Source organism: Crotalus tigris, unplaced genomic scaffold, assembly GCF_016545835.1.
Source record: "Crotalus tigris isolate CLP2741 ecotype Arizona unplaced genomic scaffold, ASM1654583v1 scf7180000023602.573895, whole genome shotgun sequence".
Classification (NCBI taxonomy): Eukaryota; Metazoa; Chordata; class Lepidosauria; order Squamata; family Viperidae; genus Crotalus; species Crotalus tigris.
The window spans coordinates 361,628-385,170 of record NW_024100071.1 but is presented as its reverse complement, the minus strand read 5'-3'; the positions used below and the strand labels follow the sequence as shown (position 1 = coordinate 385,170).

Sequence of the window (23,543 nt, the reverse complement as noted above, 5' to 3'; positions counted from 1 at the left end):
TGTACCTTCTATCAGGACAGAGTAGTGCTGAGGTTAGATCCCTCATTCATTCCCAAGGTGAATACCCTGTTTCACCGGGCTCAGGACATTGTACTACCAAACTTTTGTCCCAATCCTTCTCACACACTAGAAAAGCAGTGGCATTACCTAGATGTACGTAGGGCATTACGTCATTACATTAAGAGGACAGCTTCCTTTCGCAAATCGGAGGCATTGTTTGTCTCTTTCCACTCAACTTCCAAGGGACAGAAGGTTTCCTCCTCTACTATAGCCAGGTGGATCAAGGCCTGTATCGCTCAATCTTACCAGGCTTCCTTTACCTGTCCCAAGCTGCCTGACAGCGCACTCTACTCGTAGCACTTCCACATCGGCGGCGTGGCAGACTCAGGCGTCCATAGAGGAGATCTATAAGGCGGCTACGTGGTCGTCCCCTTCACCATTCATTCACCACTACAAACTCGACAAGTTTGCTTCCGCGGAGGCTGTGTTTGGCCGTCGGGTTTTACAACAAGTGGTCCATTTCAGCACCGACACTTAACTAACCTGCTTCCCACCCGTGGGATCATAGGGGCTTTGGTATGTCCCATGCGTGGAGTCTACATTCCTCTACATGCTGGAGAAGGGGCGTTGTCTTACCTGAACGCCTTTTCTCAGCATGAGGAATGTAGACTCCACCCCCTCCCTGATTATTACTAGCAGCTAGGTTAGTGTCAGCAGTTCAGAGCCATTTTCGCCCTTTCGAAAACTGGGGCATGGTCAGACCCTGCAGAGGCATGGCAACTTTGATTGCTTGGTCTGATTGGGCTAGAAGACTAAATCAACCCATGCGTGGAGTCTACATTCCTCATGCTGAGAAAAGGCGTTCAGGTAAGACAACGCCCCTTCTCCAGCTGGAAAGAAATATATTAGTCTTCGTATGGAAGGCTCTAGCATGAAGTTGGTAAGTTATGTTCAGCAGTGAGCACTTTTACAAGGCTTTGTCAATGTCAAATTTGTATTAAATAAATAGCTTGTATTAAAACTGTGAGGAGCTTGATTAAACAAATGTTTCAGTTGAAGCAGCTGATCTTTGATATGAAGAAGAAAGAGACTGTGCAAACACAACTGTGACTACTTAAATATGTACTTTTAAAAGGAGCTCGATTCACTTGGTGAAATCTTGATAACTGAATGATCAAAAATAGTTTTCAGTTTCAATACTCATTTTAGAAGAATTTGAACAAAATCTGTTTCTGACTGAGAAATGAATGCTATTTTTAAATACAAAGTCATCCTTTGGGGATTAAACTCAACAACCAACTTGCCATTAAGCAAATTAACATCTCTTCAAGGCCTTGTATGCAGTGAGAGTGAATATCTGCTGGAATGGCAGTTGTTCTTCCATTTTCTTCACTGATGTTCAAAGCAACATTTAAAAAAGGTTTGAAAAATGGTATTACGTGCCATCAAAAAATCCCTGGTCCAAATTCTACATAAACACAAGGAAGCTGAAAACATGGGTTCCTCTTTTTCTTTAAAGGATTTCAGTTTGATTTAAAATGTTATTGCTCTGTTTTATAATTTTCTATTTTCCCTACATTGAAGAACATTGCTTTGAGAGTTTTTCTGGGTTTCTTTAAGGAAAGCACTGTAAATAAGTCATTACATACTTTTAAATTTCATGGTCCTTCTGACAGAATATCGTGACTTATTAAAGACCATGATAAGAATTGCTGAAATCCCCAACAGGCTTCCAAGAATTGGTGGGCCACGTGGACTGTATTCCTGCACAACACCTGAGAGAAGAGGGGAAATTATGCGACCCACAGCTGAAACAGACTGACCAACACCAATAAGCATACCACTGGCTTGATCCCCACCCAGAACTAATTCAAGTTCTGTAATACATGTACGTCCCACAGTGGTTGAAAATGCTAAAAATGTACAAGACAAAATGACTGTCCAAAGACTTTCTGATACAGAATACAGAAACATAAACAGGCAGGTAAGAAGTGTAGAGTGCAATAACATAGCAAAAGTATTGTGCCTATAATATTTAGTGATAGGTCCAAGGAGAAAGCCAGCAGCTACTCCAAGTGTGCTACTATAGCTAATTAGGTAGCCAGTGAGTTTGGGCTTCATTTCAAACCTTTCTTCAAGGCCCAAGATAAAATTGCTATGATAGAGCATAACCGCAACAGACATCAGGAGCCGTACCAAAAAAACATCCCATAGATTAGAATTTGCAACACTGCCCAACCTCTTCAGCACAGACATAACTTCAATGCAAGAGGAGTTCCTATGATGAACAGATGACGTGGCTTTGTAAGCTGAAGTTGTAGTCTGATGGCTGTGCTTTACTTCTTCTGAAATAATACTTCTGGCTTTGTTAATAATGGTCCATTCATGACTGTGCATCTTTTTTCCATATCGTAGCAACATCCAAAAAACAACTGCAAAAGAATTTAACCAAGGAGTTATACACCATGACACTCTATTACATGTTTTCTTGTCATAATCTGATGGTCATTGCACAATCACTTTATATGGCTGCATATTAGGTACTGCTGATTGTTAAAAAGTTATTAATGCAATCGCACAGCTTTGAACTCTCAAGACAGTCAAATAGTTTTCATGCATAGACACATATCTGCAGCATAATTTTATCTTATTTATCTGATTAATATACTGCCCTTATTTTTTACAATTGGAGGAGGGAGCATGTAATTGGTAGGTTACTTGCAATTGCAATTTCATATTGTTGCAATTATGAAACAATATAAAAAATAAAGTCAAATCAGGGGAAGAAGTGTGTTCCCAGAAATATGTTTCTCGCCCAACTGGTAATTCAAGTATAAAATATCAGCATAAATCAAATCACATACCAGCATTCAAGACAAAGATGGAAGCACAGATAAATGCAGTCAGGTAAAAGCCACCTTCCAGCTCTGTAAGATAGCCTCCAACAACTGGTCCCAAAATGAAACCAAAATTCGAAATAGCATTGAAATATCCAATTACTAAAAGGCGCTCCTTCTTAGGAACCATGTCAGAAATGAGTACTTTGGAAACGGAATGTGTATGTTTGAAAATACCTAAAATTAACAAAAAAGATAAGTAGAGAAGCAAAATTTGAATAATTCAAGTTGTTAAATGAATCACTGCAGTTGTTAAGTTAGTAACAAGGTTCCCCAAATTTTGGCGCCCAAATTTTAATCATGTGAACATGAGGATGCTGTAATGGCCATAAGTGTAAAAAATGGTCATAAGTCACTTTTTTCCATGCTATTGTAACTTCGAATGGTCACTAAATGAAATGGTTGTAAGCTAAGGACTACCTGTTTTGTAAATAAAAGCAAAATGGAGAACAAATGATGCTAATGAAAAATTCAATCAAATATTTGTCAGTTGCAAATCAAATAATTTTCATTAAATATTTTTATGAAAAATAGTATGGCATTACTTTGCAGCAAATTAGTCATACGTTTATTTTTTGATCATGCTAGTGGTAAGTGTGCACAGTTCTCATAACTGAAAAAATCAGTAGTGAAAGGACTAGCTAATCTTATATCCTGTTAACTATCTACAAGCAAGACATGAACAAATAGCATTATCCTACTTATCTAGCCAAGCAACAAGCTGCACATCATAATTATATATCTGATGCTAGCAGAACCTGGAGTACTAATCATAAATAGTCTTATTCTTAGATTTCTGAGTAATCCAAACCAAGATATCTCCAGAAGATCAGAGACATGTCAACAAAGACTCAACTACTGGTGATAAGACTGGTTTAACAGATCCTTTCCAGATAATAAGAGGATAAGAGAACACCTGCATATGCTCCAGAGGACTGCTCCTCAAAGAGAGGCTTCAGGACAGTGATTGATTTGCGGGTCTGAGTGCTGGGAGATGAGGAAAGCCATCAAACTCTTAACTGTGATAGAGTTTTATCAACACTGGTTTTGTCAACCTCACTTTTTATACACATTTGGATTCCTAATTATTTAAAAAGACGTCTTTCAACCAACAAGTTATTAAAGAACCCAATAGTTAAACTGACAGCAATAATTATTTGCTAATGCATTGTTCAAAGAAGAACCTAAGGGGGAAACAAAAGATGAAATAGAGAAAATAGAAAAATAGAGAAGAAATATTCTGTTGACTAGCACTTTGTAGAATGGCCACAAAAACCTTGGAAAAGATATTCTGTTTACACCTACAAAGATCAGAATCGTGCAAACCATCTTATTTCCTATGACATTCTACAAAAGTGAAAGTTGGACTGAAGGAGAAAAGGAGCAGTATTAATGCTTATGAACTTTGGTGTTGGGAGTTTCTTGAGAATACTACAGACAGCCAAGAAAACAAACAAATGAATCAGTTAACAAATAATCACATTCAAATTATCTTACTTCAGACATATCATGTAAAGATCTAGCTGTCTACAGAAGGTGGAAGAAAAGGACAATTAAAGCAAGAATGGTTCCCATATGTGCCATATGTCACGCAAGGCAAATATAAACATTAACAATTGGTTTCTAAGAGGATATAAGTATTTATAAATACTGCAAATTGATCAAATTATAAAGAAGGGAAATTAGAAACCAAATACCTATCTACATTTTCAAGCAACTTGTATTTTTTCCTTCTGCACTATTTTTCTCTTTTTTAATATTTGTAGATAACAAAAATAATACATTGGAAAGTTTAGTGTTAAACATTAAACTTAAGGCATAAATATTACTATATTACAAAATTACTTAATGCATTTTGCAATTGCCTGTCAATGCTACATTCAGCTCTACAGGTAAATTTAAACAATCATAAGCTCATTAACATCATAGAAACCTTAGTCAGTATTAATTTTCTTTCTTATATTTAAACATTTAAGTAATCCAAATCATCATAGTGCTAGTTAGTGCTAGTTAATGTATAAATACTACTGCACCTAATTAATTTAATGCATTGCTTGCATCTTATAATACAATAAAACAATATTAAAGAAAGTAAGAAGAATGATGATTAGCAGCAACGCAGATGGATTTAGTTACTCTGATGATGGATTCACTGTTAGAAGACCTGAACAACCAGGTAAGATTTTCTCCACAATTATTTGTTGCTCTCTATGTAGTTGCTAAGATAGATACTGACTTGATAGCATATAATCAATCAATCAATTTATAATTACAGTTGCTCTGAATTAAAATGGCAATCTGATACCTCCTCCCCTTTATCTAATGAATTAAACTTGGATATGAATAGAGAAATACAAACTTACCCACAAAGGTCCGAGCAATGGCAAATAAAAAGACATTGGTGGATATACTAAGCACAAAATAACCTATTGCACTGAAGAGAATGCATACTAGTAGGCAATGGGGTCTTCCAACTAGATCACTCCAAGATCCCTGGGTAAGAAAACATAAATGTTTTGAGATCATCATATCTGTTTATTAATCATGTATAGATTGTATTCAAATTTACATGTGGGTAGAAGATCCAATGAAATAAATAATAAGCGCCTTATAATTTAAAATCCTCTGGCTTGTCTAATACTTGTCTACTAATTTATTTATTCCTATCTTTACCCATATTTCCCCAATAACTTACATCTAAACATGTGATATCTATCATTTGTAAATTTCTAACAGATTTACTAATATTATATTTATTTATTAATTTTTATCCTGCTCTTCTTCATAAAGCTCAAGAATTTCTTTAATAACAACAACAACAACAACAACAACAATAAAGTTGGAAGGGACCTTGGAGGTCATCTAGTCCAACCCCTTGCTCAAGCAGAAAACCCTATACCATTTCAGACAAATGGCTGTGCAGTCTCTTCTTAAAAACCTCCAGTGTTGGAGCATTCACTGCTTCTGGAGGCAGGTTATTCCACTGGTTAATTGTTCTGTCAGGAAGTTTCTCCTTAGTTCTAGGTTGCTTCTCTCCTTGATTAGTTTCCATCCATTGCTTCTTGTCTTGCCTTCAGGCGCTTTGGAAAATAGCTTGACTCCCTCTTCTTTGTGGCAGCCCCTGAGATATTGGAACACTGCTATCATGTTCCCCCTCGTCTTTCTCTTCATTAAACTAGACATACCCCATTACAACGGCCATTCCTTATATGCTTTAGCCTCCAGTCCCCTAATCATCTTTCTAGAGTCTCAGCATCTTTTTTACATTATGGTGACCAAAACTGGATGCAGTATTCCAAGTGTGGCCTTACCAAGGCATTGTAAAGTGGTATTAATACTTCATGTGATCTTGATTCTATCCTTCTGTTAATGCAGCCTAGCACTATGTTGGCCTTTTTGGCAGCTGCAGCACACTGCTGGCTCATATTTAAGTGATTGCCCACTAGGACTCCGAGGTCCCTCTCACAGTTACTACTATTAAGCAAGGTACCCCCTATACTATACCTGTACATTTGGTTTTTCTTGCCTAAATATAGAACCTTACTTTTTTCACTACTGAATTTTATTTTGTTAGATAGTGCCCAGTGTTCAAGTCTGTCCAGATCCTCCTGTATCTTAAGCCTGTCTTCTGGAGTGTTGGCTATTCCTTCCAACTTGGTGTCGTCTGCAAATTTGATGAGTTCCCCATCTATCCCCTCGTCCAAATCGTTGATGAAGATGTTGAAGGGCACTGGGCCCAGAACAGAGCCCTGGGGTATACCACTACACACTTCCCTCCATGTAGATGCGGTTCCATTGAGGACCACAGGCTGAATACAGCCGGTCAGCCAGCTACGGATCCATCTGGTGGTGATGTTGTCTAACCCACATTTTTCTATCTTATTAAGTAGTAGGTTGTGATCTATTTTATCAAATGCCTTACTGAAGTCCAAGTAAATTATATCCACAGCATTCCTCTGGCCCACTAATTTTGTCACTTGGTCAAAGAATGCAATAAGATTTGTCTGGCATGATCTGTTTTTGACAAACCCATGTTGGCTTTTAGTAATGACTTTGTTTGCATCTAGGTGTTCACTGATTCGTTGTTTATCTTTTCCAGAATCTTCCCAGGTATTGAGGTCAGGCTGATAGGTCTGTAATTTCCTGGGTCCATTTTTTTCATTTTTTGAAGATGGGAACTACATCAGCTCTTTTCCAGTCCTCTGGTAGTTCCCCAGTGCTCCAGGATCTTTGAAAAATATAGTTCAATGGTTCTGAGATCACATCTGCCAGTTCCTTGAGAACCTTGGGGTGTAATCCATCTGGTCCTGGTGATTTGAACTCATCTAGGCTGGACAGGTGCTCACTTACCGTTTTCTTGCCTATCTTAACTTGTGTTTCTATTCTGTTTTTTATGGCACTATTTTTGATAGGTTGGTTTGTTTTTTCCCTTTATGTAAAGACAGATGCAAAAAACGAGTTAAATAGTTCTGCTTTTTCCCTGTTGCTTGTCACCTTCTTGCCACTTTCACCTACTAATGGACCAATCATTTCCTTCACTTTTTTCTTGTTTTTTACATGTTGAAAGAAGCTTTTTTTGTTATTTTTTACTTTGGTCGCAAGCCTTAGTTCATTTTGAGCCTTAGCTTTCCTCATTTCATCTTTGCAGGCTTGGGCTATTTGCTGATATTTTGCCTTAGTTATGTGCCCCTCTTTCCACTTTTTATACTTGTCCTTTTTATCTTTCAATTTATCAGAGAGTTCTTTATGCAGCCATGCTGGTTTCTTTTGAGAGCTGTTATTTTTCCTCTTTGTTGGTATTGTGCTAGACTGGGCTGTTATTATTTCACTTTTCAAAATTTCCCAAGCTTCTTGAGTCGTTTTCCCCTTGAGGATTCTCATCTAATGGAATCCTTCCCAAGCCCTCTCTAAGTTTATTGAAATTAGCTCTCTTAAAGTCCAAGACTCTAGTTTGACTGTGTTCTATTGCTTGTGCTTCCATAATGTTGAATTCCAATATTGCATCTCTTCCTTGGGACCTGTGGATTTCTCCTTATTTTACTCACCAAATATCAGCCCTGAAAGGTAGGTTGGGCTGAAAGAAATGACTGATCCAAAATCACTAAATGAATTTTCTTGCCAGAGTTAGATCTGTACGAGTCTGCCCATTCCTACCCCAACATCTTAGCCATTATAGCACACTGGTTTTACAGATTAAATAAACAAGCAAACATAAACACAGACAAATAAATAAATACCTTGTTGCTTAACAAGGTAAATTACAGGTAGGTCACAGTTAGGGCAAAATTTGATTTACTGCAATGTTCAAATAGATACAAGGACCCATTTAATGAAAGTCAAAATTCTGTTAATGTGGGGTTAGCACATATATGGTTGAGGTTAGTGCATGTGCAGTTGCCATAATGAGTTTTATATGCTGTTGTTTTTGCAGAATGAAAACAAATATTGAAAAATAAAAAAGAAGTGGTTCATTTTGAAGAATTGCAGGAGATAGCAGGTATGCGTTGGATATGGGGTTAACCTCTTTGACTTTTATACATTACAATGGTAACTTGGTATTCGTTAATTGGTTCCTGGAGGTGCAATGAGTACCAAAAATGATAAGTACCAAACAAAATTTTCTCATAAAGAGTAATATAAATAAATATAAATAAATTTAATGCATTACCAAGCCAAATACAATGCACATTTTAAGGCAATATGTAAAAAAATAGGATTGTATATCATTACTTTACATGAGAACAAACTAAAAATTAATAAATTACTATATTAAATATAATAAAAGCTTCCCTTTACCTGTACTAATGAGAAAAAAAAACCCAGAAAAATACATAAGGTGACCACAGAAGCTAAGATAATACTTTAAGGGGATGTGCACAGGGCAAGAGCTATTATGTAACTAATGTGTCACCCTTTGTTTTGATTGGAAAGGGTAGCGAGTCATGAGGCAACCAATAACGACAAGTTCTAGCCTGTACGTTGAGTACCAAACAAACAAGTTGGAACATAATTTTCTCATCAAAATGAATTGAGCACCAAATTTAATGAATTTCAAAGTAGTTGAGTATCAAGGTACCACTGTGTTTCATTAATAAATATATACAATTATGTTTAAAATTTTTATTTTTCTATTTCTGTCAGCTGGAATCAATTATGCTATTTTCCACAGAAATATCACTTCAAGTAGTGCTATTTGAATAACGCGACTATTTCATGGAGTTTATTAACTGCATTAATTGAGACCTGCCTGTATAAAGAATAGATATCTAAAGAGAAGAAAACATTGCTGCAAATAACAGAAAAATCTTGATAATAGTATTTAAAGATATAGAACCAGCTACATATAGCTATGGCTAGAGATTGTGCTATTGTGCTATAGGGATGAACAATGTTTGTTTCTATAATCTTTATATTGGAGCGAAGGATACGTGTACTTTTTAAAACCTAAGTATTGGCTAACAGAAAGGCTGGGACAAAACAATGGGATAGTCATTGTTTGCAGGAATTACATATTGAATTGAATCAATTTCTTGGATAGATCCCTATAGTTTTCTTGAAAATAGTACAATAATGTTATGGTATTTTATTTGTCAAAGTTAAATATTCTCCTTTATCTCTCTAACTAGTAGGAATGACTTTCAGTCCAAATGGAAAAAGGCAGGGACAACTAAAATCACATTCATCAGCTTCTATCTAGATTGTCTTCTCAGTATTCGATAAGACCAAGTCAAAACTCTTATTAAACAGTATACATCAGACACTGAGCACTAATTGGACCTTATCAGCTTCCTGACCTTTATTGCCAGTGAATCCAACAGGTACTCTTCTTCTCCCATTATATACTTAATCAGCCTCAAAGTACCCAGCCACCGGTGCACCTTCACTCTCACACAGTGTCATGCCCTTCTCTGAGCTGTCCTTGAAGGTCAATAAAGGAAAATTTCCTACCTGATGAGGCACTGTTGCTGTGATTCTGAACATACAGAAAGAACAGGGCATATGATCCTTCAGTGCCTGTACTACAGAGACATTTGTGCTAGCCTCATCTCACCAATACTGTAAAAATATCCAGGATGCATAGGATTTTTAGCTTTAAAAAATATTGTTTATGTTTCGTTTTTATTTTGATGTGTAACCGTAATAAAGATTTGATTTGATTTGATTTGAAGTTAAATATCTTTATAAAAGGTATTTTTGTATCTTCCAGGGTACCAACTCTGGTATTCTCAACTGATCTCTTTTCCAAGTACTAATAGCCCAATTGTTACTTGATGTTTAAGGTCATTTAAGCTTGATCAAGTGCAACCACTTGCAATATTGCCAGTGGAATAACTCCAAAACAGAAGTAAGGTTGGTTGAACCACATCTGGGGTAATAACAGCATGACAATACAGGAAGTTGGCTTGGATTTGCCTGTTTTTAAAGTGTCATTTTTTTAAATCAATGCTTTCAATTTCAAAACTATAAAATATATTTAAAGTAAAATAAAGCTATACAAATATTTTTAACAGAAAGGTCTGTCTGAGAAACAAACCCAGTTTATTGCAGGGACAATTCAAAACAAGAACAGATTTTAAATACATTCTCTTTACAGCATCGAACTATTCCAAACCTTTGAAAAAATCAGTAGTTATTTATGAATTAAGAATATAAACTTACCACTAAGGTGCTGGAAAAGAGTTGGAGTATTCCATATAAAGATCCTAGAAGAAAAAATAGTGAAATAAAAATATATAGATGATCATTCTGCAATAGATTTTCAGTAGGAAGAAAGCAAATTATTCTTGACATCACTGTAATACATTTGGCCAGATACATTTCTTAAAACTAATTTTTTGGGAACAAACGATTCAATAACTTCGTGTGAAAAAAAGAAAGAAGTGGCATATATAAGTCACTAGGAAAAAACAGAATACGGACCAACATCCACTGCCATTTTATTTTTTAGTGGCAGAAAACATGCCAAGCCACTGCTGAAAACTGAGAAGGGTCCACTGTTGTGGAAGATTTGATTTTATGAACTTTTATGAACTTTTTTATTTAAAGACACTGGAGTTTGTACTGTTTCTGCTGAAAAAAGATAATAAGTAATGTAACCGCTAAAACTGAGGAAAACGTTTAAATGATTTATCAAACATTTAAATGATTTAGTTTCTAAGTGCCTCCCAACAAAGTTGGTTGTCCATATGTCTGTCTTCCCTGAAAGCTCAGTTATAAAAAGTAAGGAGTCCCTGCAGATTATACTCCTTTAGTTATTGCCAACTACAGGGGACAATGCTCATCTCGGTTTCAAGACCATTGAGCCAGCACTACCAACCTATACCATTCAGACAAATGGTTGCCCAATCTCTTCTTAAAACATCCAGTGTTGGAACATTCACAGCTTCTGGAGGCTAATTGTTCCCCTGATTAATTGCTCTAAAAGTCAGGAAATTTCTACTTAGTTCTAGATTGTTACTCTCTTTGATTAGTTTCCATCCACTGCTTCTTGTCCTGCCTTCAGGTGCTTTACAGAATAGATATATTCCCTCTTCTTTGTGGCAACCCCTGAGATATTGGAACACTGCTATCATGTCACCCCTAATCATTCTTTTCATTAAACTAGACATAACCAATTCCAGCAACCGTTCTTTATATGTTTTAGCCTCCAGTCCCCTAATCATCTTTGTTGCTCTTCTCTGTACTCTTGAGAAGATGACAATATCCAACATAGAGTTGATAGAGCCCCTCCACACGATACACCAGGCAGGATGATTGCCTCTTGAGCTGCTTTCTAATTCTTAGAATAATGATTTCCATACACATAATTCTTGGATTGAATTTGCATGGCTAATTAAATAAAGAACTACTCAAGGCAAATAAAGACCTCACAAAAAGATGCATCCCAGGGCTCTGAAAAGATGTCTGGAAACCAAATTGATGCTTCACCACTTGGGTTGGGAAGAGACCAGCGTCTGCTGCAGTTCACATGCGCTCTCTCTCTCTCTCTCTCTCTCTCTCTCTCTCTCTCTCTCTCCATCCCTCTCTCCCTCCCCCAAACAGCAAACAATCTCCCTCGCGTTCCTCATTGTGCCCTTCGCCAGAATCCCCCGCATAGAGTTGGATGAGGCTTCTTGAAGAAGAGAGGCTACTGCATCCAAGTAACTGATTGGAGGAGAGGTCCAGGTGGGAAGGGGGTGGCCAGAATTGAGCCCACAGCACCTTTACATTGCATCAGTCTTATCGAGTGGGAAGATGCCTCCACCGCTGTTTCTGGCCACCTTCCTCGCGTTCCAGGGCATGAATGAGGCAGGCACCTCATGCATAAAAGGCGCTCCATGGGACGAGAGCACACGGTGGCTAGAAAGAGCTGACCTTTCCTTCGGGCCCTGATAGGGTCTCGCCGGAGGCATTTATTAAAACTGCTCGAGCACAGCTGAGAGCCAGAATGGCTTTCTGCAGCCGACGATGCTAAGCGGCTTTGAGGCTGGAGAGGAAGGTGTAAAGCAGCCTCGGCTGAAGCTGTTCCAGCTGCGGAGCTTCGGGTGGTTTCTGAGGAAACATTCTTTTCCTCCGCACTCAAATCGGCTGCTAGCGGCTTGGGTGGCTCTGCTCCATCCAAGTTGAAGAAAGCGGAGGCCAGCAGAAAGCAGCTTTCTTCAACTTGGACGGAGCATAGCCATCCAAACCGCTAGCAGCCGATTTGAGTGCAGAAGATGAGAAGAAGGCCAGGTGAAAATATCAGCAATGGTGTCTGAGTAGCTGGGGAGGGGGATCATGGCAGTGGCATTGGCAGCTCCCCCCACCTAGCCCGTTTCCCCAGCTCCATACGATGCTTGGCAGAAACCTCCCCCTACGCACCCCATCTGACCCAAGCATTTTCTTTCCAGCAGTCCTCTGTCTCTTCCTCCAGCGCTGCCACGTGCAGTCCCAAGAAGAAGTAGTTTGTGGACAGTCCCAAAAACAAAAGAAGTTCAATCAATCAATTCCAACTTTGCAAGATCTTTTTTTTTTCGTGAGAAGCTGGAATTGATTGATTGAACTTTTTTAGTCCCACTTTTTTTGTGTGGGACTGCAAATGGCGAAGGAAGACTGGGAGCCGCAGAAGGCTGAAAGAGCTGCATGCGGCTCCAGAGCCGCGGGTTGCCAACCCGTGACCTATACTATACCTATGCATTTGGGTTTTCTCGCCTAAATGTAGAATTTCATTTGGTGAAAAAGTAAGATTCTACATAGCAACGTTTGCTAAATTATACCCCATGTAATCTTTTGTTACAAAGAAAAATCTTTATCAAGAGCAGTAAGTTTATTGTTGTAACCACAAGAAATAATATATCATGTTATAAAATATAATTAAATAACGGTAAGTTACAACAATACACATACTACGCCACCAAGGGACTTATGCTGAAAAATGACTTGCTTCTAGTCATTGACTAAGAAAAATGGCCTGCTTACCTACCACTCCTGCAATTGTTGAACTCACTCCTAAAGATTTCACATGAAGGTTTAACAAGGGAACAACCATACTGACACCAAAGAAATCCTGGAAATAGACAACAAAGTTTTTTTTTTAAAAAACTTAAGTGTAGAATATTAACGTGCTAATAACAATCCATAGACAGGCATTTTAACTGTATTTTATCACTTCCGTATAACAATAATTCCTGAATAGAAAGACAAGATTTTGTTTTTTCTATAGTATTCAATAGAAAGGATTTGTCTTAGTAATATTTGCTTACAGTGCTTTTCTTTTCAAAAAATCAATTTCAGAAATATTTTCAGACTTAAATTCTCAACCATGCTTGCCAAAGATTATTGTAGCAGAAAGTTGCACATTGGTTCTGAATATAAAATTATATTTCTCTGTTTCCCATTGATTCCGAATATAAAATTATACAGTATATGATTCCATGAGCCTTTCTGAAAATTTCATACACTAATCCTACCAAATCATAATCAGCATATAATAATTTGCATTACTATGCATTATGCATTCAGTTATCTTTCTTAGACATGATGTACATCTCCACTGGCATTATTCTACCCAAATTGGTACAGCCAGAAATGTTGTAAACTAATAATGAAAGCTAAACCACGTAAGAGATTACAAAGCAAATATTGCACTTAAAAAAATTAAATACACAACACATAAATCAGCCATAGATTTGAGGAATTCACTACTGGTCACTTATAGAAGGCATCTTAAGGCTAGAATTCCAGATTCATTATTCTCATTCTCAAATAAAAGACACTGTATGTGACAGAAAAGATATTTTTCTGATTAAAATCCTCCAGAAAGATGCTACTTGAATACAAACTAGTTTCATGAGGAATAAGGCAAAATAAATTATTGCAGCCCTCAGAAGTGTGAACCAACTGTTACAGCAAAAGCTATAATCCTCTGGTGATTCCATGCACATTCCTTTCAATTTCCTATTGTTGTTTTACTCCATATTCAACATGGGACTGGAAATCCTGCCATAATTTTCATTCTGTGATATATTTAGCCTTCAGTGTTTTAACCCACAATATATCAGAAAATTAATCTAAATGTAAGTTTTGTTGCCAACCTGTTTTTGACTCAAAGTAACCAATATACCAGTAATCATAAGCAGCATTTTCTTTTTCTTACTTGACAATTGAGCATGGTAATATGACAGAGAAAAATTGTGGTTTCTCTTTTTTTAATGTAGAAAAATGGAAAATGTATTAGAATACAATTTGGGGGTTTGGGGAAATTTTGGGCAGCAAAACAGGGAGATGTTAGATGTTACTTTTGCCATGCATTCAGTTATCATAATTGAAAATCACTTAAAAGTAGTCCAAGTAAACCAACACCCCTTTATACTTTCCAAGCAGGACAGCTGGTATTAGTATTTAGAGATGGAAAGTCTGTAAACACGCTTTATTTAACTAAGATACTCAGAGTTGATTGGGTGGGTGGTATAAAAATGAAGGTAAATTGAATAAATAGTGACCAAATGAAAATGAGGATCAGGTCCTATGGTATTCTTATTTGTCATATGCAGTATTCATTGGACAGAGGATCAGAAACCACTGAATTCAGCAATAGTTTCTCCTATAAGGGAGATGGCAGGCATAAAAATTAATAAACAAATGAATAACTGTGCTTCCTATCTGCATGTTGATTACCACTTAAAAATGGTTCCAGGTAAACATAAGAAAGGCTATGTCCTCATCAATAAAAATGTGTCAGCAAAGCAACCGGACCTTTCTCTGCAGAAAAACAAAGCATGCACCTAACTTCAAATTGTCAAATGACTGTCCTCCCCCCACCATCCCATCCTTGATTAGTCTGCCAATTCTGCTCCTTTCGAAAGTTTGCTTTTCTTCCAGTGCCAAGACTTGGACTACAGACTGCCTCGGAACACATGCAGAGTGGAAGCCTCCGCCACTTTCAGGGCTGAATGCGGAAAAAGTCGCCCCCAGGGCAAGGACCGAGTGACAGGAAGAAGCTGCTGGCTCCGGACTTGGCGGCCCACGGGCCCAGCAGAGCTTTTCAACCGTTGCGGTGGCCGCGCAGCCTCGCCAGCTCACCAGAAAGCCCACCGCGTACAGACACAGCAAGAATCGGTTGGGCCAAACAGCCCTGCCTCGGAATAACGACGACAACGACGCCGCCACCGCCACCGCCTGGGGCCTTTCCACCGCCTCGAGAAAAGGGCTAAGCGGGTCGCTCCCGGCGCCCCCATTCTCCATGAGTCGCGGGGCGAAGGGGGAGAAACCCCGCCGCAGCCCCGCACGCCCTCAATAGGCGCCGCGCCGCCTCTCGCGGGCGGGCAAGCAACCGGGCAAGCTAGGGGGAGAGAAGCGAAAGGCAGCCGCGGATCGGCGTCGCCGCGTAGGCAGATGACAGGGATGTGGGGCGGGGCTGGGCGAGGCGAGGCGGGCAGTGAAGTCGCAACAACGGTAGCAAGAAAAGTGACAGTTTTCTCTCAGAATGCGCCTAGTTGGGTTGCGGAAATTTAGGCCACTTTGTGCTCTTCTGGAGGCTGGATATCATTAAAAGGATTATTTGTCAAGGTCTTGAATGCTTCTTCAAGGCATATTGCAAGGAAAGAGAATGAGAACAATGAATTCACGTTGTTCATTCAGTTTTTTAAAACAAAAGAAATCTTTCAGGTGGAATTAGTGTTACAGGTAGTCCTCGATTTACAACAGTTCATTTAGTAACCGTTAAAAGTTACAACGGCACTGAAAAAAGTGACTTATGACCGTTTTTTACACTTAACAACCATTGAAGTACCCATAGTCATATGATCAAAATTCAGATGCTTGACAACTGACTTATGACAGTTGCAGTGTCCTGGAATCATGTGATCACTTTTTGTGACCTTTTGACAAGCAAAGTCAATGGGGAAGCCAGATTCATTTAACAAATGTGTTCCTAACTTAACAATATAAGTGATTCACTTATATTAGGTGTTTGTAATTCTCCTGTAAATGGTGGGTGTTTCAGCAATGTAATCCATCTATATACTCCTAAAACTCTCATTGTCATGTTCTTTAACTGGGCAAAATGGTGCATCATATGGCAACAATTTTTGAACCAAGCCTAATGGATTAACTTATAAAATGTCTCCAAAATCCAGGATTCAAGACTTTTGAGGGAATGAAATTTTGGAAATTTATGGCTGCTTCAGTGTTATTGGCTGCTGCTGCATGTGATCATTTTTAACCCTCCTTGACTTTTCCCAGTCAATGTCACAAGCTTTTGCTCCCCACCCCATCCAGCAGCAACCACATATCTGCCTTTGGGAAAGGGGAGGGAGAGAGAGATGGGGGATACCTAAAACATTTTATATAAAAATTGAACATTCAAAAAGTTTTTTCCTACTCAATAGAATTTTGTGAAACTTTATAAATAGTGATAATACTGGTAATATTCACAATCAGTATTTTTGCAAATATTCTTGTAAAAATTGTAAGAAATCTTCTATATGAGGAATGTATTCTGTCCTATACCAAAACTGAAGACAAAGTAAATGTCCCTAATCTTATTTGTGTGTGTTATAGCCATGACTTCTGTTTTATATAAAAAAATAATCAACATATAAGGGAAATACTGTAATAATTTATTCAGTATTTCAATGGATCTTTTTTTAAAAAAAAAATAGAGCATTTTTATAGACATAGGGAAAACAGCAAAACAAAAATGGAAAACTGTGTATCATATACCAAACTAAATCCAATAAGAGTAAAAATAAATTAAAACCAGAAACGGCCTTAATCTAGTAAATTCTGTATTATAAATTTGAATCTTAGAAGATTATATCTTTATCAGTAGAATGGATAATTGTTTCCATAAGACTGGCCGCCAAGGCTCTAGGCTGGATTTATTTTTCACAATGAAACATAAGGGCTTAATTTTAATCTAAGAGATGCCACCATGAGATTTTTCCATTAAGATTCATGGAATAGGTGGTATAGATGCTGTCCATTTCATAAGTAAATTGTTCAGATTTGAAATAATATTTAAAAATAATATAAACATTGATTTAAAAATAATCTTACAGTAGCTTCTTAGTTCCCTGCAGTTCTACTTGTAGTTGCATTTTCAGACAGGAAAAGAGTCTCTAAATGATCCAAATGCTCATAAAAGCCAGGTAGAAACTTTGCTATCTTCTAAGACATTGACAGTCCCAGAAGTTCTTCTATCAGAAAATCATATGTGTTTATTTAGGTAAAATTAAGTAATTTATGTGATTTATAAACCACCTCTGTTTCCCCCAAATAGTTTAAGAAATCTTACTGACAACATTGTGAAAAAATAAATATGGTTTGTAGAGGATTTTTTTTAAATAAATGCAAGAAATGATATAATGATGTGGGATACTATGAAATCATGCATTTGAGTGAAAATAGCTACTCCATAATATTCAATTGTTAAATATTTATTGAGTACTTTAATATTCTTTGAATTTATTTAGTACTCTTGGAATACATATTTTTGGTCATTGTATATATTTGAGGGATTGACTTTCCCCGATTTCATCTGTCTATTCCATTTTACAGAATGGATATAATGGTTTCCATTGTTTAGGGAGCTACATTTGGTGAGTTCTTATCAGTGAGTCTTTTCTGCTAAGCAAATTCAGTTCTGAGATGGAGTTGAGGGCAACCATAACAGAATCTCAAGGTTTCAGGTTAAATTGGAAAACAAAACAAAACAAAATCCAACAACCCCCTCCCCCAAAAGTAGACACCTTTGTACCCTTGTCATGAAAACTATATTGATGTGTTTATAAAGGCCTCAGGTCTTGAGGTCTTGAGGCAAACTGATGAAATTAAAAAAAGCCAGGAACTTGAAAATACTTTATATTTTTAAAACACAATAATTGGTTTTGTCTTAAGTCAGGAATGCAGAGCAGTTTCCAGTTACATTTACCAGTTTTGTCACCTGTCAATGTCTCCACCAACTTCTAGCATAATTTTTATTTGCAACAATGCCTTTCATAGGCTCCCTTGTTTTGCATTGAATGTACTTAACCTGTACAGAAAAAAGAAAAAAAAGTTAAGTGAAAAGGAAAGGAGAGTCAAAACATGTTAAAACAGAAGTGTTGACAAGAAACTTGCTTACCATAGTAGCTGTGTTATGATCAGACTAATGATATGCTGTCAAACCTGCAAATTATCTCAATGTCTCTTATCTACTTCTGTGTTGAACTAGTTCAACAAATTCCTTTAGATTCAGGCTTTTCCAAAGTGGTCAGTATTGACTTCTAATGGTCAATGGGACTATCCATTATTGTTATTATTACTTTCACTAAATAAAGTAATATTTATTAAATTATTTTCATATAATGTGTTTGAGGGTCGATGAACAATCTGAAACTTATGAAGGAGTCATTGACCTAAGAGTTTGGGGCCTTGGTTTAAACAGACCACTATGTGCAGAGAGATGGAGGGAGGGATGGAGGGAGATTGGTGTGCACATGTCCAACTTCTGTACAGAAAAACTGTACAACTGAATAAATCTTACTTCTTTGCCAGTGCAAACCCAGATATCACCATCCCAATCTCACATATTTGGAGGTATGGAGAATAAAATTTCCAGAATCCGAAGACAACCAACTCATCAATGATGCAGATTTGTTCTTCTGGGATATGTATTCCAGAGCATCTGGATGGCATCAGGATGCAGAAAACATCTGTTTATATTTGAAATTGAAAAATAGTAGTGCAGCCTGTTTCTAAAAGCATAGTTGTACTTGACTGTCACTAGAAATCACATTCTCTATATCCAAATCTCATTAAAGCATACAAAGTAGGATCTTTCATATTTCTGCTTTTTTGTGAATATAAGAGCATATCAGATGCTGAAATCTTGCCTGCAGAGATGTACTTTTCATTCTGAATTTGAACTAGACATGTATACTCTCATTTAAAGACAGTTAAAAAAAAACAAGTGGGCACATTTCAGCTTTAAATGTCTTGGAATGAGATAGTCAATCAGTCAATGAGGCTCAAGTGTTTTATCTACCTGATGATAAGCTTCAGTGTGCCTACATATCTGCAACTTAATTTGCACTGTACTTTGTATGTTTGCCTGTGACAGAGAAGAACTATTGCCTCCTTATAGGAAGAAGATAAATTGATTGCACGGTGTATATATATATATATATATATATATATATATATATATATATATATATATATATATATATATATGGAATGAATAAAGCGCGTTCACCAGGAGAGTTTAAAGTTAAAATACTTTAAAATATTTTACTATATTAAAAGGTTGCCAAGCTTTCGTTGGGAAAACTCCCCAACATCTTCAGGGCTGAGAAACCGTTTCTAACAAGGTGATTCAAACGGGTTCCATAGACGTCTGCGCGTGGTTCCTAGACTGTGCTAGCATTCCCTGCTGAACAGCTGATAGGTGGGAGGGGGAATCGGAGTAAAGATTTCTTCCGTCGTTCTCTCGAGCACTTTTGTTCACATTTCCGTCGACCTCAGGGGGTATTGTTAAAGTTATGTTCCGCCCTCTCCCGGCAGTACTGGCTCTCGTTGCAGTGGGGGGATTTAGTTTGATGTCATTGTGTATCCTACCATGGAGGCGGGGCTTCATCGGCTGCAATTTAACATCTTTCCTCTGCTGCGTGCTCCCATATTTATCTTCGCTCGCATGTACAAGCATCAACTGGATGTGGTATTTTTCAATGTTTGAATCATCCTCCTCCATCATGGTGTCCCCCATGCTCATCTTCCCTCGTAGGTCAATATTCAAGTTAAATCCCCCCCATTTCTGTGAGCAAAAGTCTGTTGGTATTTGGGCAGATTCCCCGCTCATGTTACTTTCCCTTTTATCAAGCGAACGGGTCGTCATCACATGTTTTTTCTCCCCTCTCTGTATGGGATATCCACCTTTATTATTATTATGGGTAGTGCTAAATTTAGTGGTTCTATCCTCAAATTTCTTAAGCGCTCCAATGTCATTATTGTTGTTTTCTCCAATTAAAGGGGGTGTGGTTTCCCCTTGATATTGTTGGGAGGTTTCTGGGTAGTCTATATCAGATTGTTTCTGGTAGGGAGGAGGTGTAGCTCCTGGTTTAGAATGTTGTGGATGTTGATTGTAAGGTTTGTGATATAAAGGATGATGGTTTGAGTTCCATTTTCGTAGCGCTTGTTGTGCTGGGTGCAAGTCAATGTGACGATTGATTGAGTTGTTATTCGAGAACCAGGCTTCTTTTAGCAGCCGACCTCCCTTCGTGGCATCACTGGCTATGATAAGGGTGTTATTGAAGTCAAACTGATGGCCTTGTTGTGCCATATGCATCCAAAGTTGTGAGTGTGGTTCGCCTCGTTTTATGGCCAGTTTGTGTTCGTGGAGGCGAGTTTTCAAGCGTTTGGCTGTTTCTCCCACATAGTTGCCTTCGCAGTTTTTGCAGTTGATCTTATAAACAATAGCAGATTTCTCCATGGTAGGTAGGGGGTCCTTTGGACGCATAATTTTTGATCGTAGGGTTTGGTTAGGTTTGTGAGCTACTTCTATACCATGGGGTGCTAGTAGTCTGGCTGTGGCCTCTGAGATGTTACTTATGTATGGGAGGGAGATGCGTGTTTTTTGTAGGGGGGAATCCCTTCTTCGTTGGGTGGTCTGGTGCTGGAAAGTTGTACAATGTCGTTTGATAAATTTTAATGGATAACCGTTATATATGCACGTACGGAAGAGGTGTCTCCTCTCTTCTTTCTTATATTCATCCGTGCTGCAGTGGGAGTCAACGCGTTTAAATAACGTTTTTATGCAGCTGATTTTATGGGAAACAGGATGATTACTCTGGTAATGGAGGATTCTATCCGTGTGGGTTGGTTTACGGAATACCTTCGTATGTAGGTATCCATCTGGTTGACGGTGGATGGAAACATCTAAGAAGGCAAGAGAATTGTGTCTTTTTTCCTCTACAGTAAACTTTATGTCAGAGTAGATGGAATTTAATATTCCCATAAATGTAGTTACATGTTGTCTTTTGACAATGGCAAATGTATCGTCCACGTATCGAACCCAAAATTTGGGTTGGTATAAAGTCATAGCCTTATGTTCAAGCTGTTGAAGGACTACCTCAGCTATAATACTGGAGATGGGGGAGCCCATCGGGGTTCCTTTTATTTGTTCATAGATGGTACCTTGGAATGTGAAATAAGTCTGGAGACATATTTCTATCAATTTCACGAGGTCTTCCGTCTGAAGGGAATCTTGGTGATGACTTTCATTCATAGATGTCAAACGTTCTTTCAGGACAGAGATGGCTAAGTCCTGGGGAATGGAGGTGAAGAGAGAGGTGACGTCGAACGACACCATCATCTCATCATCCTCCACCCTAAGGGTCTTAATTCTAGTTAAAAATTCTTCTGCAGATCTGACCATGGTGTTACTGCCATCTACGAGGTGGTTGATGCGGGTACTAAGCCATTTAGCTAGTCCTGAGATGGGGGTGCCCCTGAATGATACAATGGGGCGAAGGGGGGTACCTTCTTTGTGGATCTTTGGTAGACCGTAAAAACGGGCAAGGGCCGTGTCACAGGGACGTATCCTCTTTAGGGTGTCATCTCCGATCTTCTTACAACGCTTAAAGTTGTCTAGCAGTTTGTTGATTTTATTTTTGAGCGTTATTGAGGGGTCTTTTTTAATTACTCTATAGGCCAACTTATCATTCAAGAGTTCAAGTGCTTTAGCTGTATACAGTGTTCTATCCATAATAACAGTCACCCTACCTTTGTCTGCAGGAAGTATGACAATAGAATCATCTCTTTTAAGTTGTGTAAGAGCTCCAGTTTCTTCTCTAGATAGGGTGTGATGGTACCTGTGGTTAGTAAGTAGCCCTGTGATCTGTTGTCTAATGGAATTTCTGGTGTCTTCATCTGTCCCCATATGATGTATAGCAGGCTCCAGTGCAGATACAAAATCTAAAGGGTAGGCATCCATAAGGTTATGATTAGTATCACGTTGCAGTAGGGTGAGTTGTGAGTTGGTCAGAGGTTTGGAAGACAGATTACAAACCACTCTATTGGTAAAATTACTATATTGGGACTTATGTATGGCATTCATCTTACGTTGGAGGTGTGCTGTTGTTTCTTGGTTCATTTTTCTAGCTACCATTTGGATGTGATGACTCAGTGCTTGGAAGTGGTGTTCTAATAAAGTCGAGTTACAATGTCTTTGAAGTTCAAGAGCCCATTTTTTAAAATTTTCTACACGTCTGTGCTGGTCGTTAATAAGGGCTTTAACCGTCTGGCGTTGAAACTGATGGAGGGCTTGTATGCATTCATTTGTATCAATAACAGGTTTCCTTCTTAACATCTTGGGTGGGAGGTCCTCTCGAGCGCAGGTGTGTAGGAACGCTATTCTGCGGTAAGCTGCTGAAATGCGTCTTGTCAATTTCTCCCATTTTCTGGCTGTGAGCAGTACTGCTCGATCATAAAATTCAATAATGATGGTGAAAATGCGACTCCCGGGCATAATTATAAATAGAATGAATAAAGCGCATTCACCAGGAGAGTTTAAAGTTAAAATACTTTAAAGTATTTTACTATATTAAAAGGTTGCCATTACCAGAGTAATCATCCTGTTTCCCATAAAATCAGCTGCATAAAAACGTTATTTAAACGCGTTGACTCCCACTGCAGCACGGATGAATATAAGAAAGAAGAGAGGAGACACCTCTTCCGTACGTGCATATATAACGGTTATCCATTAAAATTTATCAAACGACATTGTACAACTTTCCAGCACCAGACCACCCAACGAAGAAGGGATTCCCCCCTACAAAAAACACGCATCTCCCTCCCATACATAAGTAACATCTCAGAGGCCACAGCCAGACTACTAGCACCCCATGGTATAGAAGTAGCTCACAAACCTAACCAAACCCTACGATCAAAAATTATGCGTCCAAAGGACCCCCTACCTACCATGGAGAAATCTTCTATTGTTTATAAGATCAACTGCAAAAACTGCGAAGGCAACTATGTGGGAGAAACAGCCAAACGCTTGAAAACTCGCCTCCACGAACACAAACTGGCCATAAAACGAGGCGAACCACACTCACAACTTTGGATGCATATGGCACAACAAGGCCATCAGTTTGACTTCAATAACACCCTTATCATAGCCAGTGATGCCACGAAGGGAGGTCGGCT

At 38.2% G+C, this 23,543-nt stretch overlaps 1 protein-coding gene across 2 annotated transcripts; it reads right to left on the bottom strand.

The window, feature by feature from the left end:
• Window positions 1-980: 980 nt before the first annotated feature.
• On the bottom strand, window positions 981-15,754 carry MFSD9 (major facilitator superfamily domain containing 9). Of its 2 annotated transcripts, XM_039319586.1 has the most exons (6): window positions 15,438-15,752; window positions 13,335-13,422; window positions 10,557-10,600; window positions 5,261-5,390; window positions 2,865-3,074; window positions 981-2,432 (listed from the first exon to the last, which is right to left on the bottom strand). In XM_039319586.1, the coding sequence occupies exons 1-6, from the start codon at window positions 15,597-15,599 to the stop codon at window positions 1,642-1,644; spliced, it is 1,425 nt and encodes a 474-aa protein (XP_039175520.1). In that variant the 5' UTR covers window positions 15,600-15,752; the 3' UTR covers window positions 981-1,641. The 2 variants fall into 2 exon arrangements, with proteins under 2 accessions (XP_039175520.1, XP_039175521.1); XM_039319587.1 differs by lacking the exon at window positions 2,865-3,074 and having other exon boundaries at window positions 15,438-15,754.
• Window positions 15,755-23,543: the final 7,789 nt, after the last annotated feature.

Excerpts from the sequence above, each read along its gene's own strand:
- MFSD9 (XM_039319586.1), bottom strand. The coding sequence starts at position 15,599 with ATGGAGAATGGGGGCGCCGGGAGCGACCCGCTTAGCCCTTTTCTCGAG. Across the intron at positions 5,391-10,556 it reads TCTTTTCCAGCACCTTAGTG|GGATCTTGGAGTGATCTAGT; the intron begins GTAAGTTTATAT and ends TTTCTTACCCAG. Across the intron at positions 2,433-2,864 it reads CATCTTTGTCTTGAATGCTG|TTGTTTTTTGGATGTTGCTA; the intron begins GTATGTGATTTG and ends ATTCTTTTGCAG.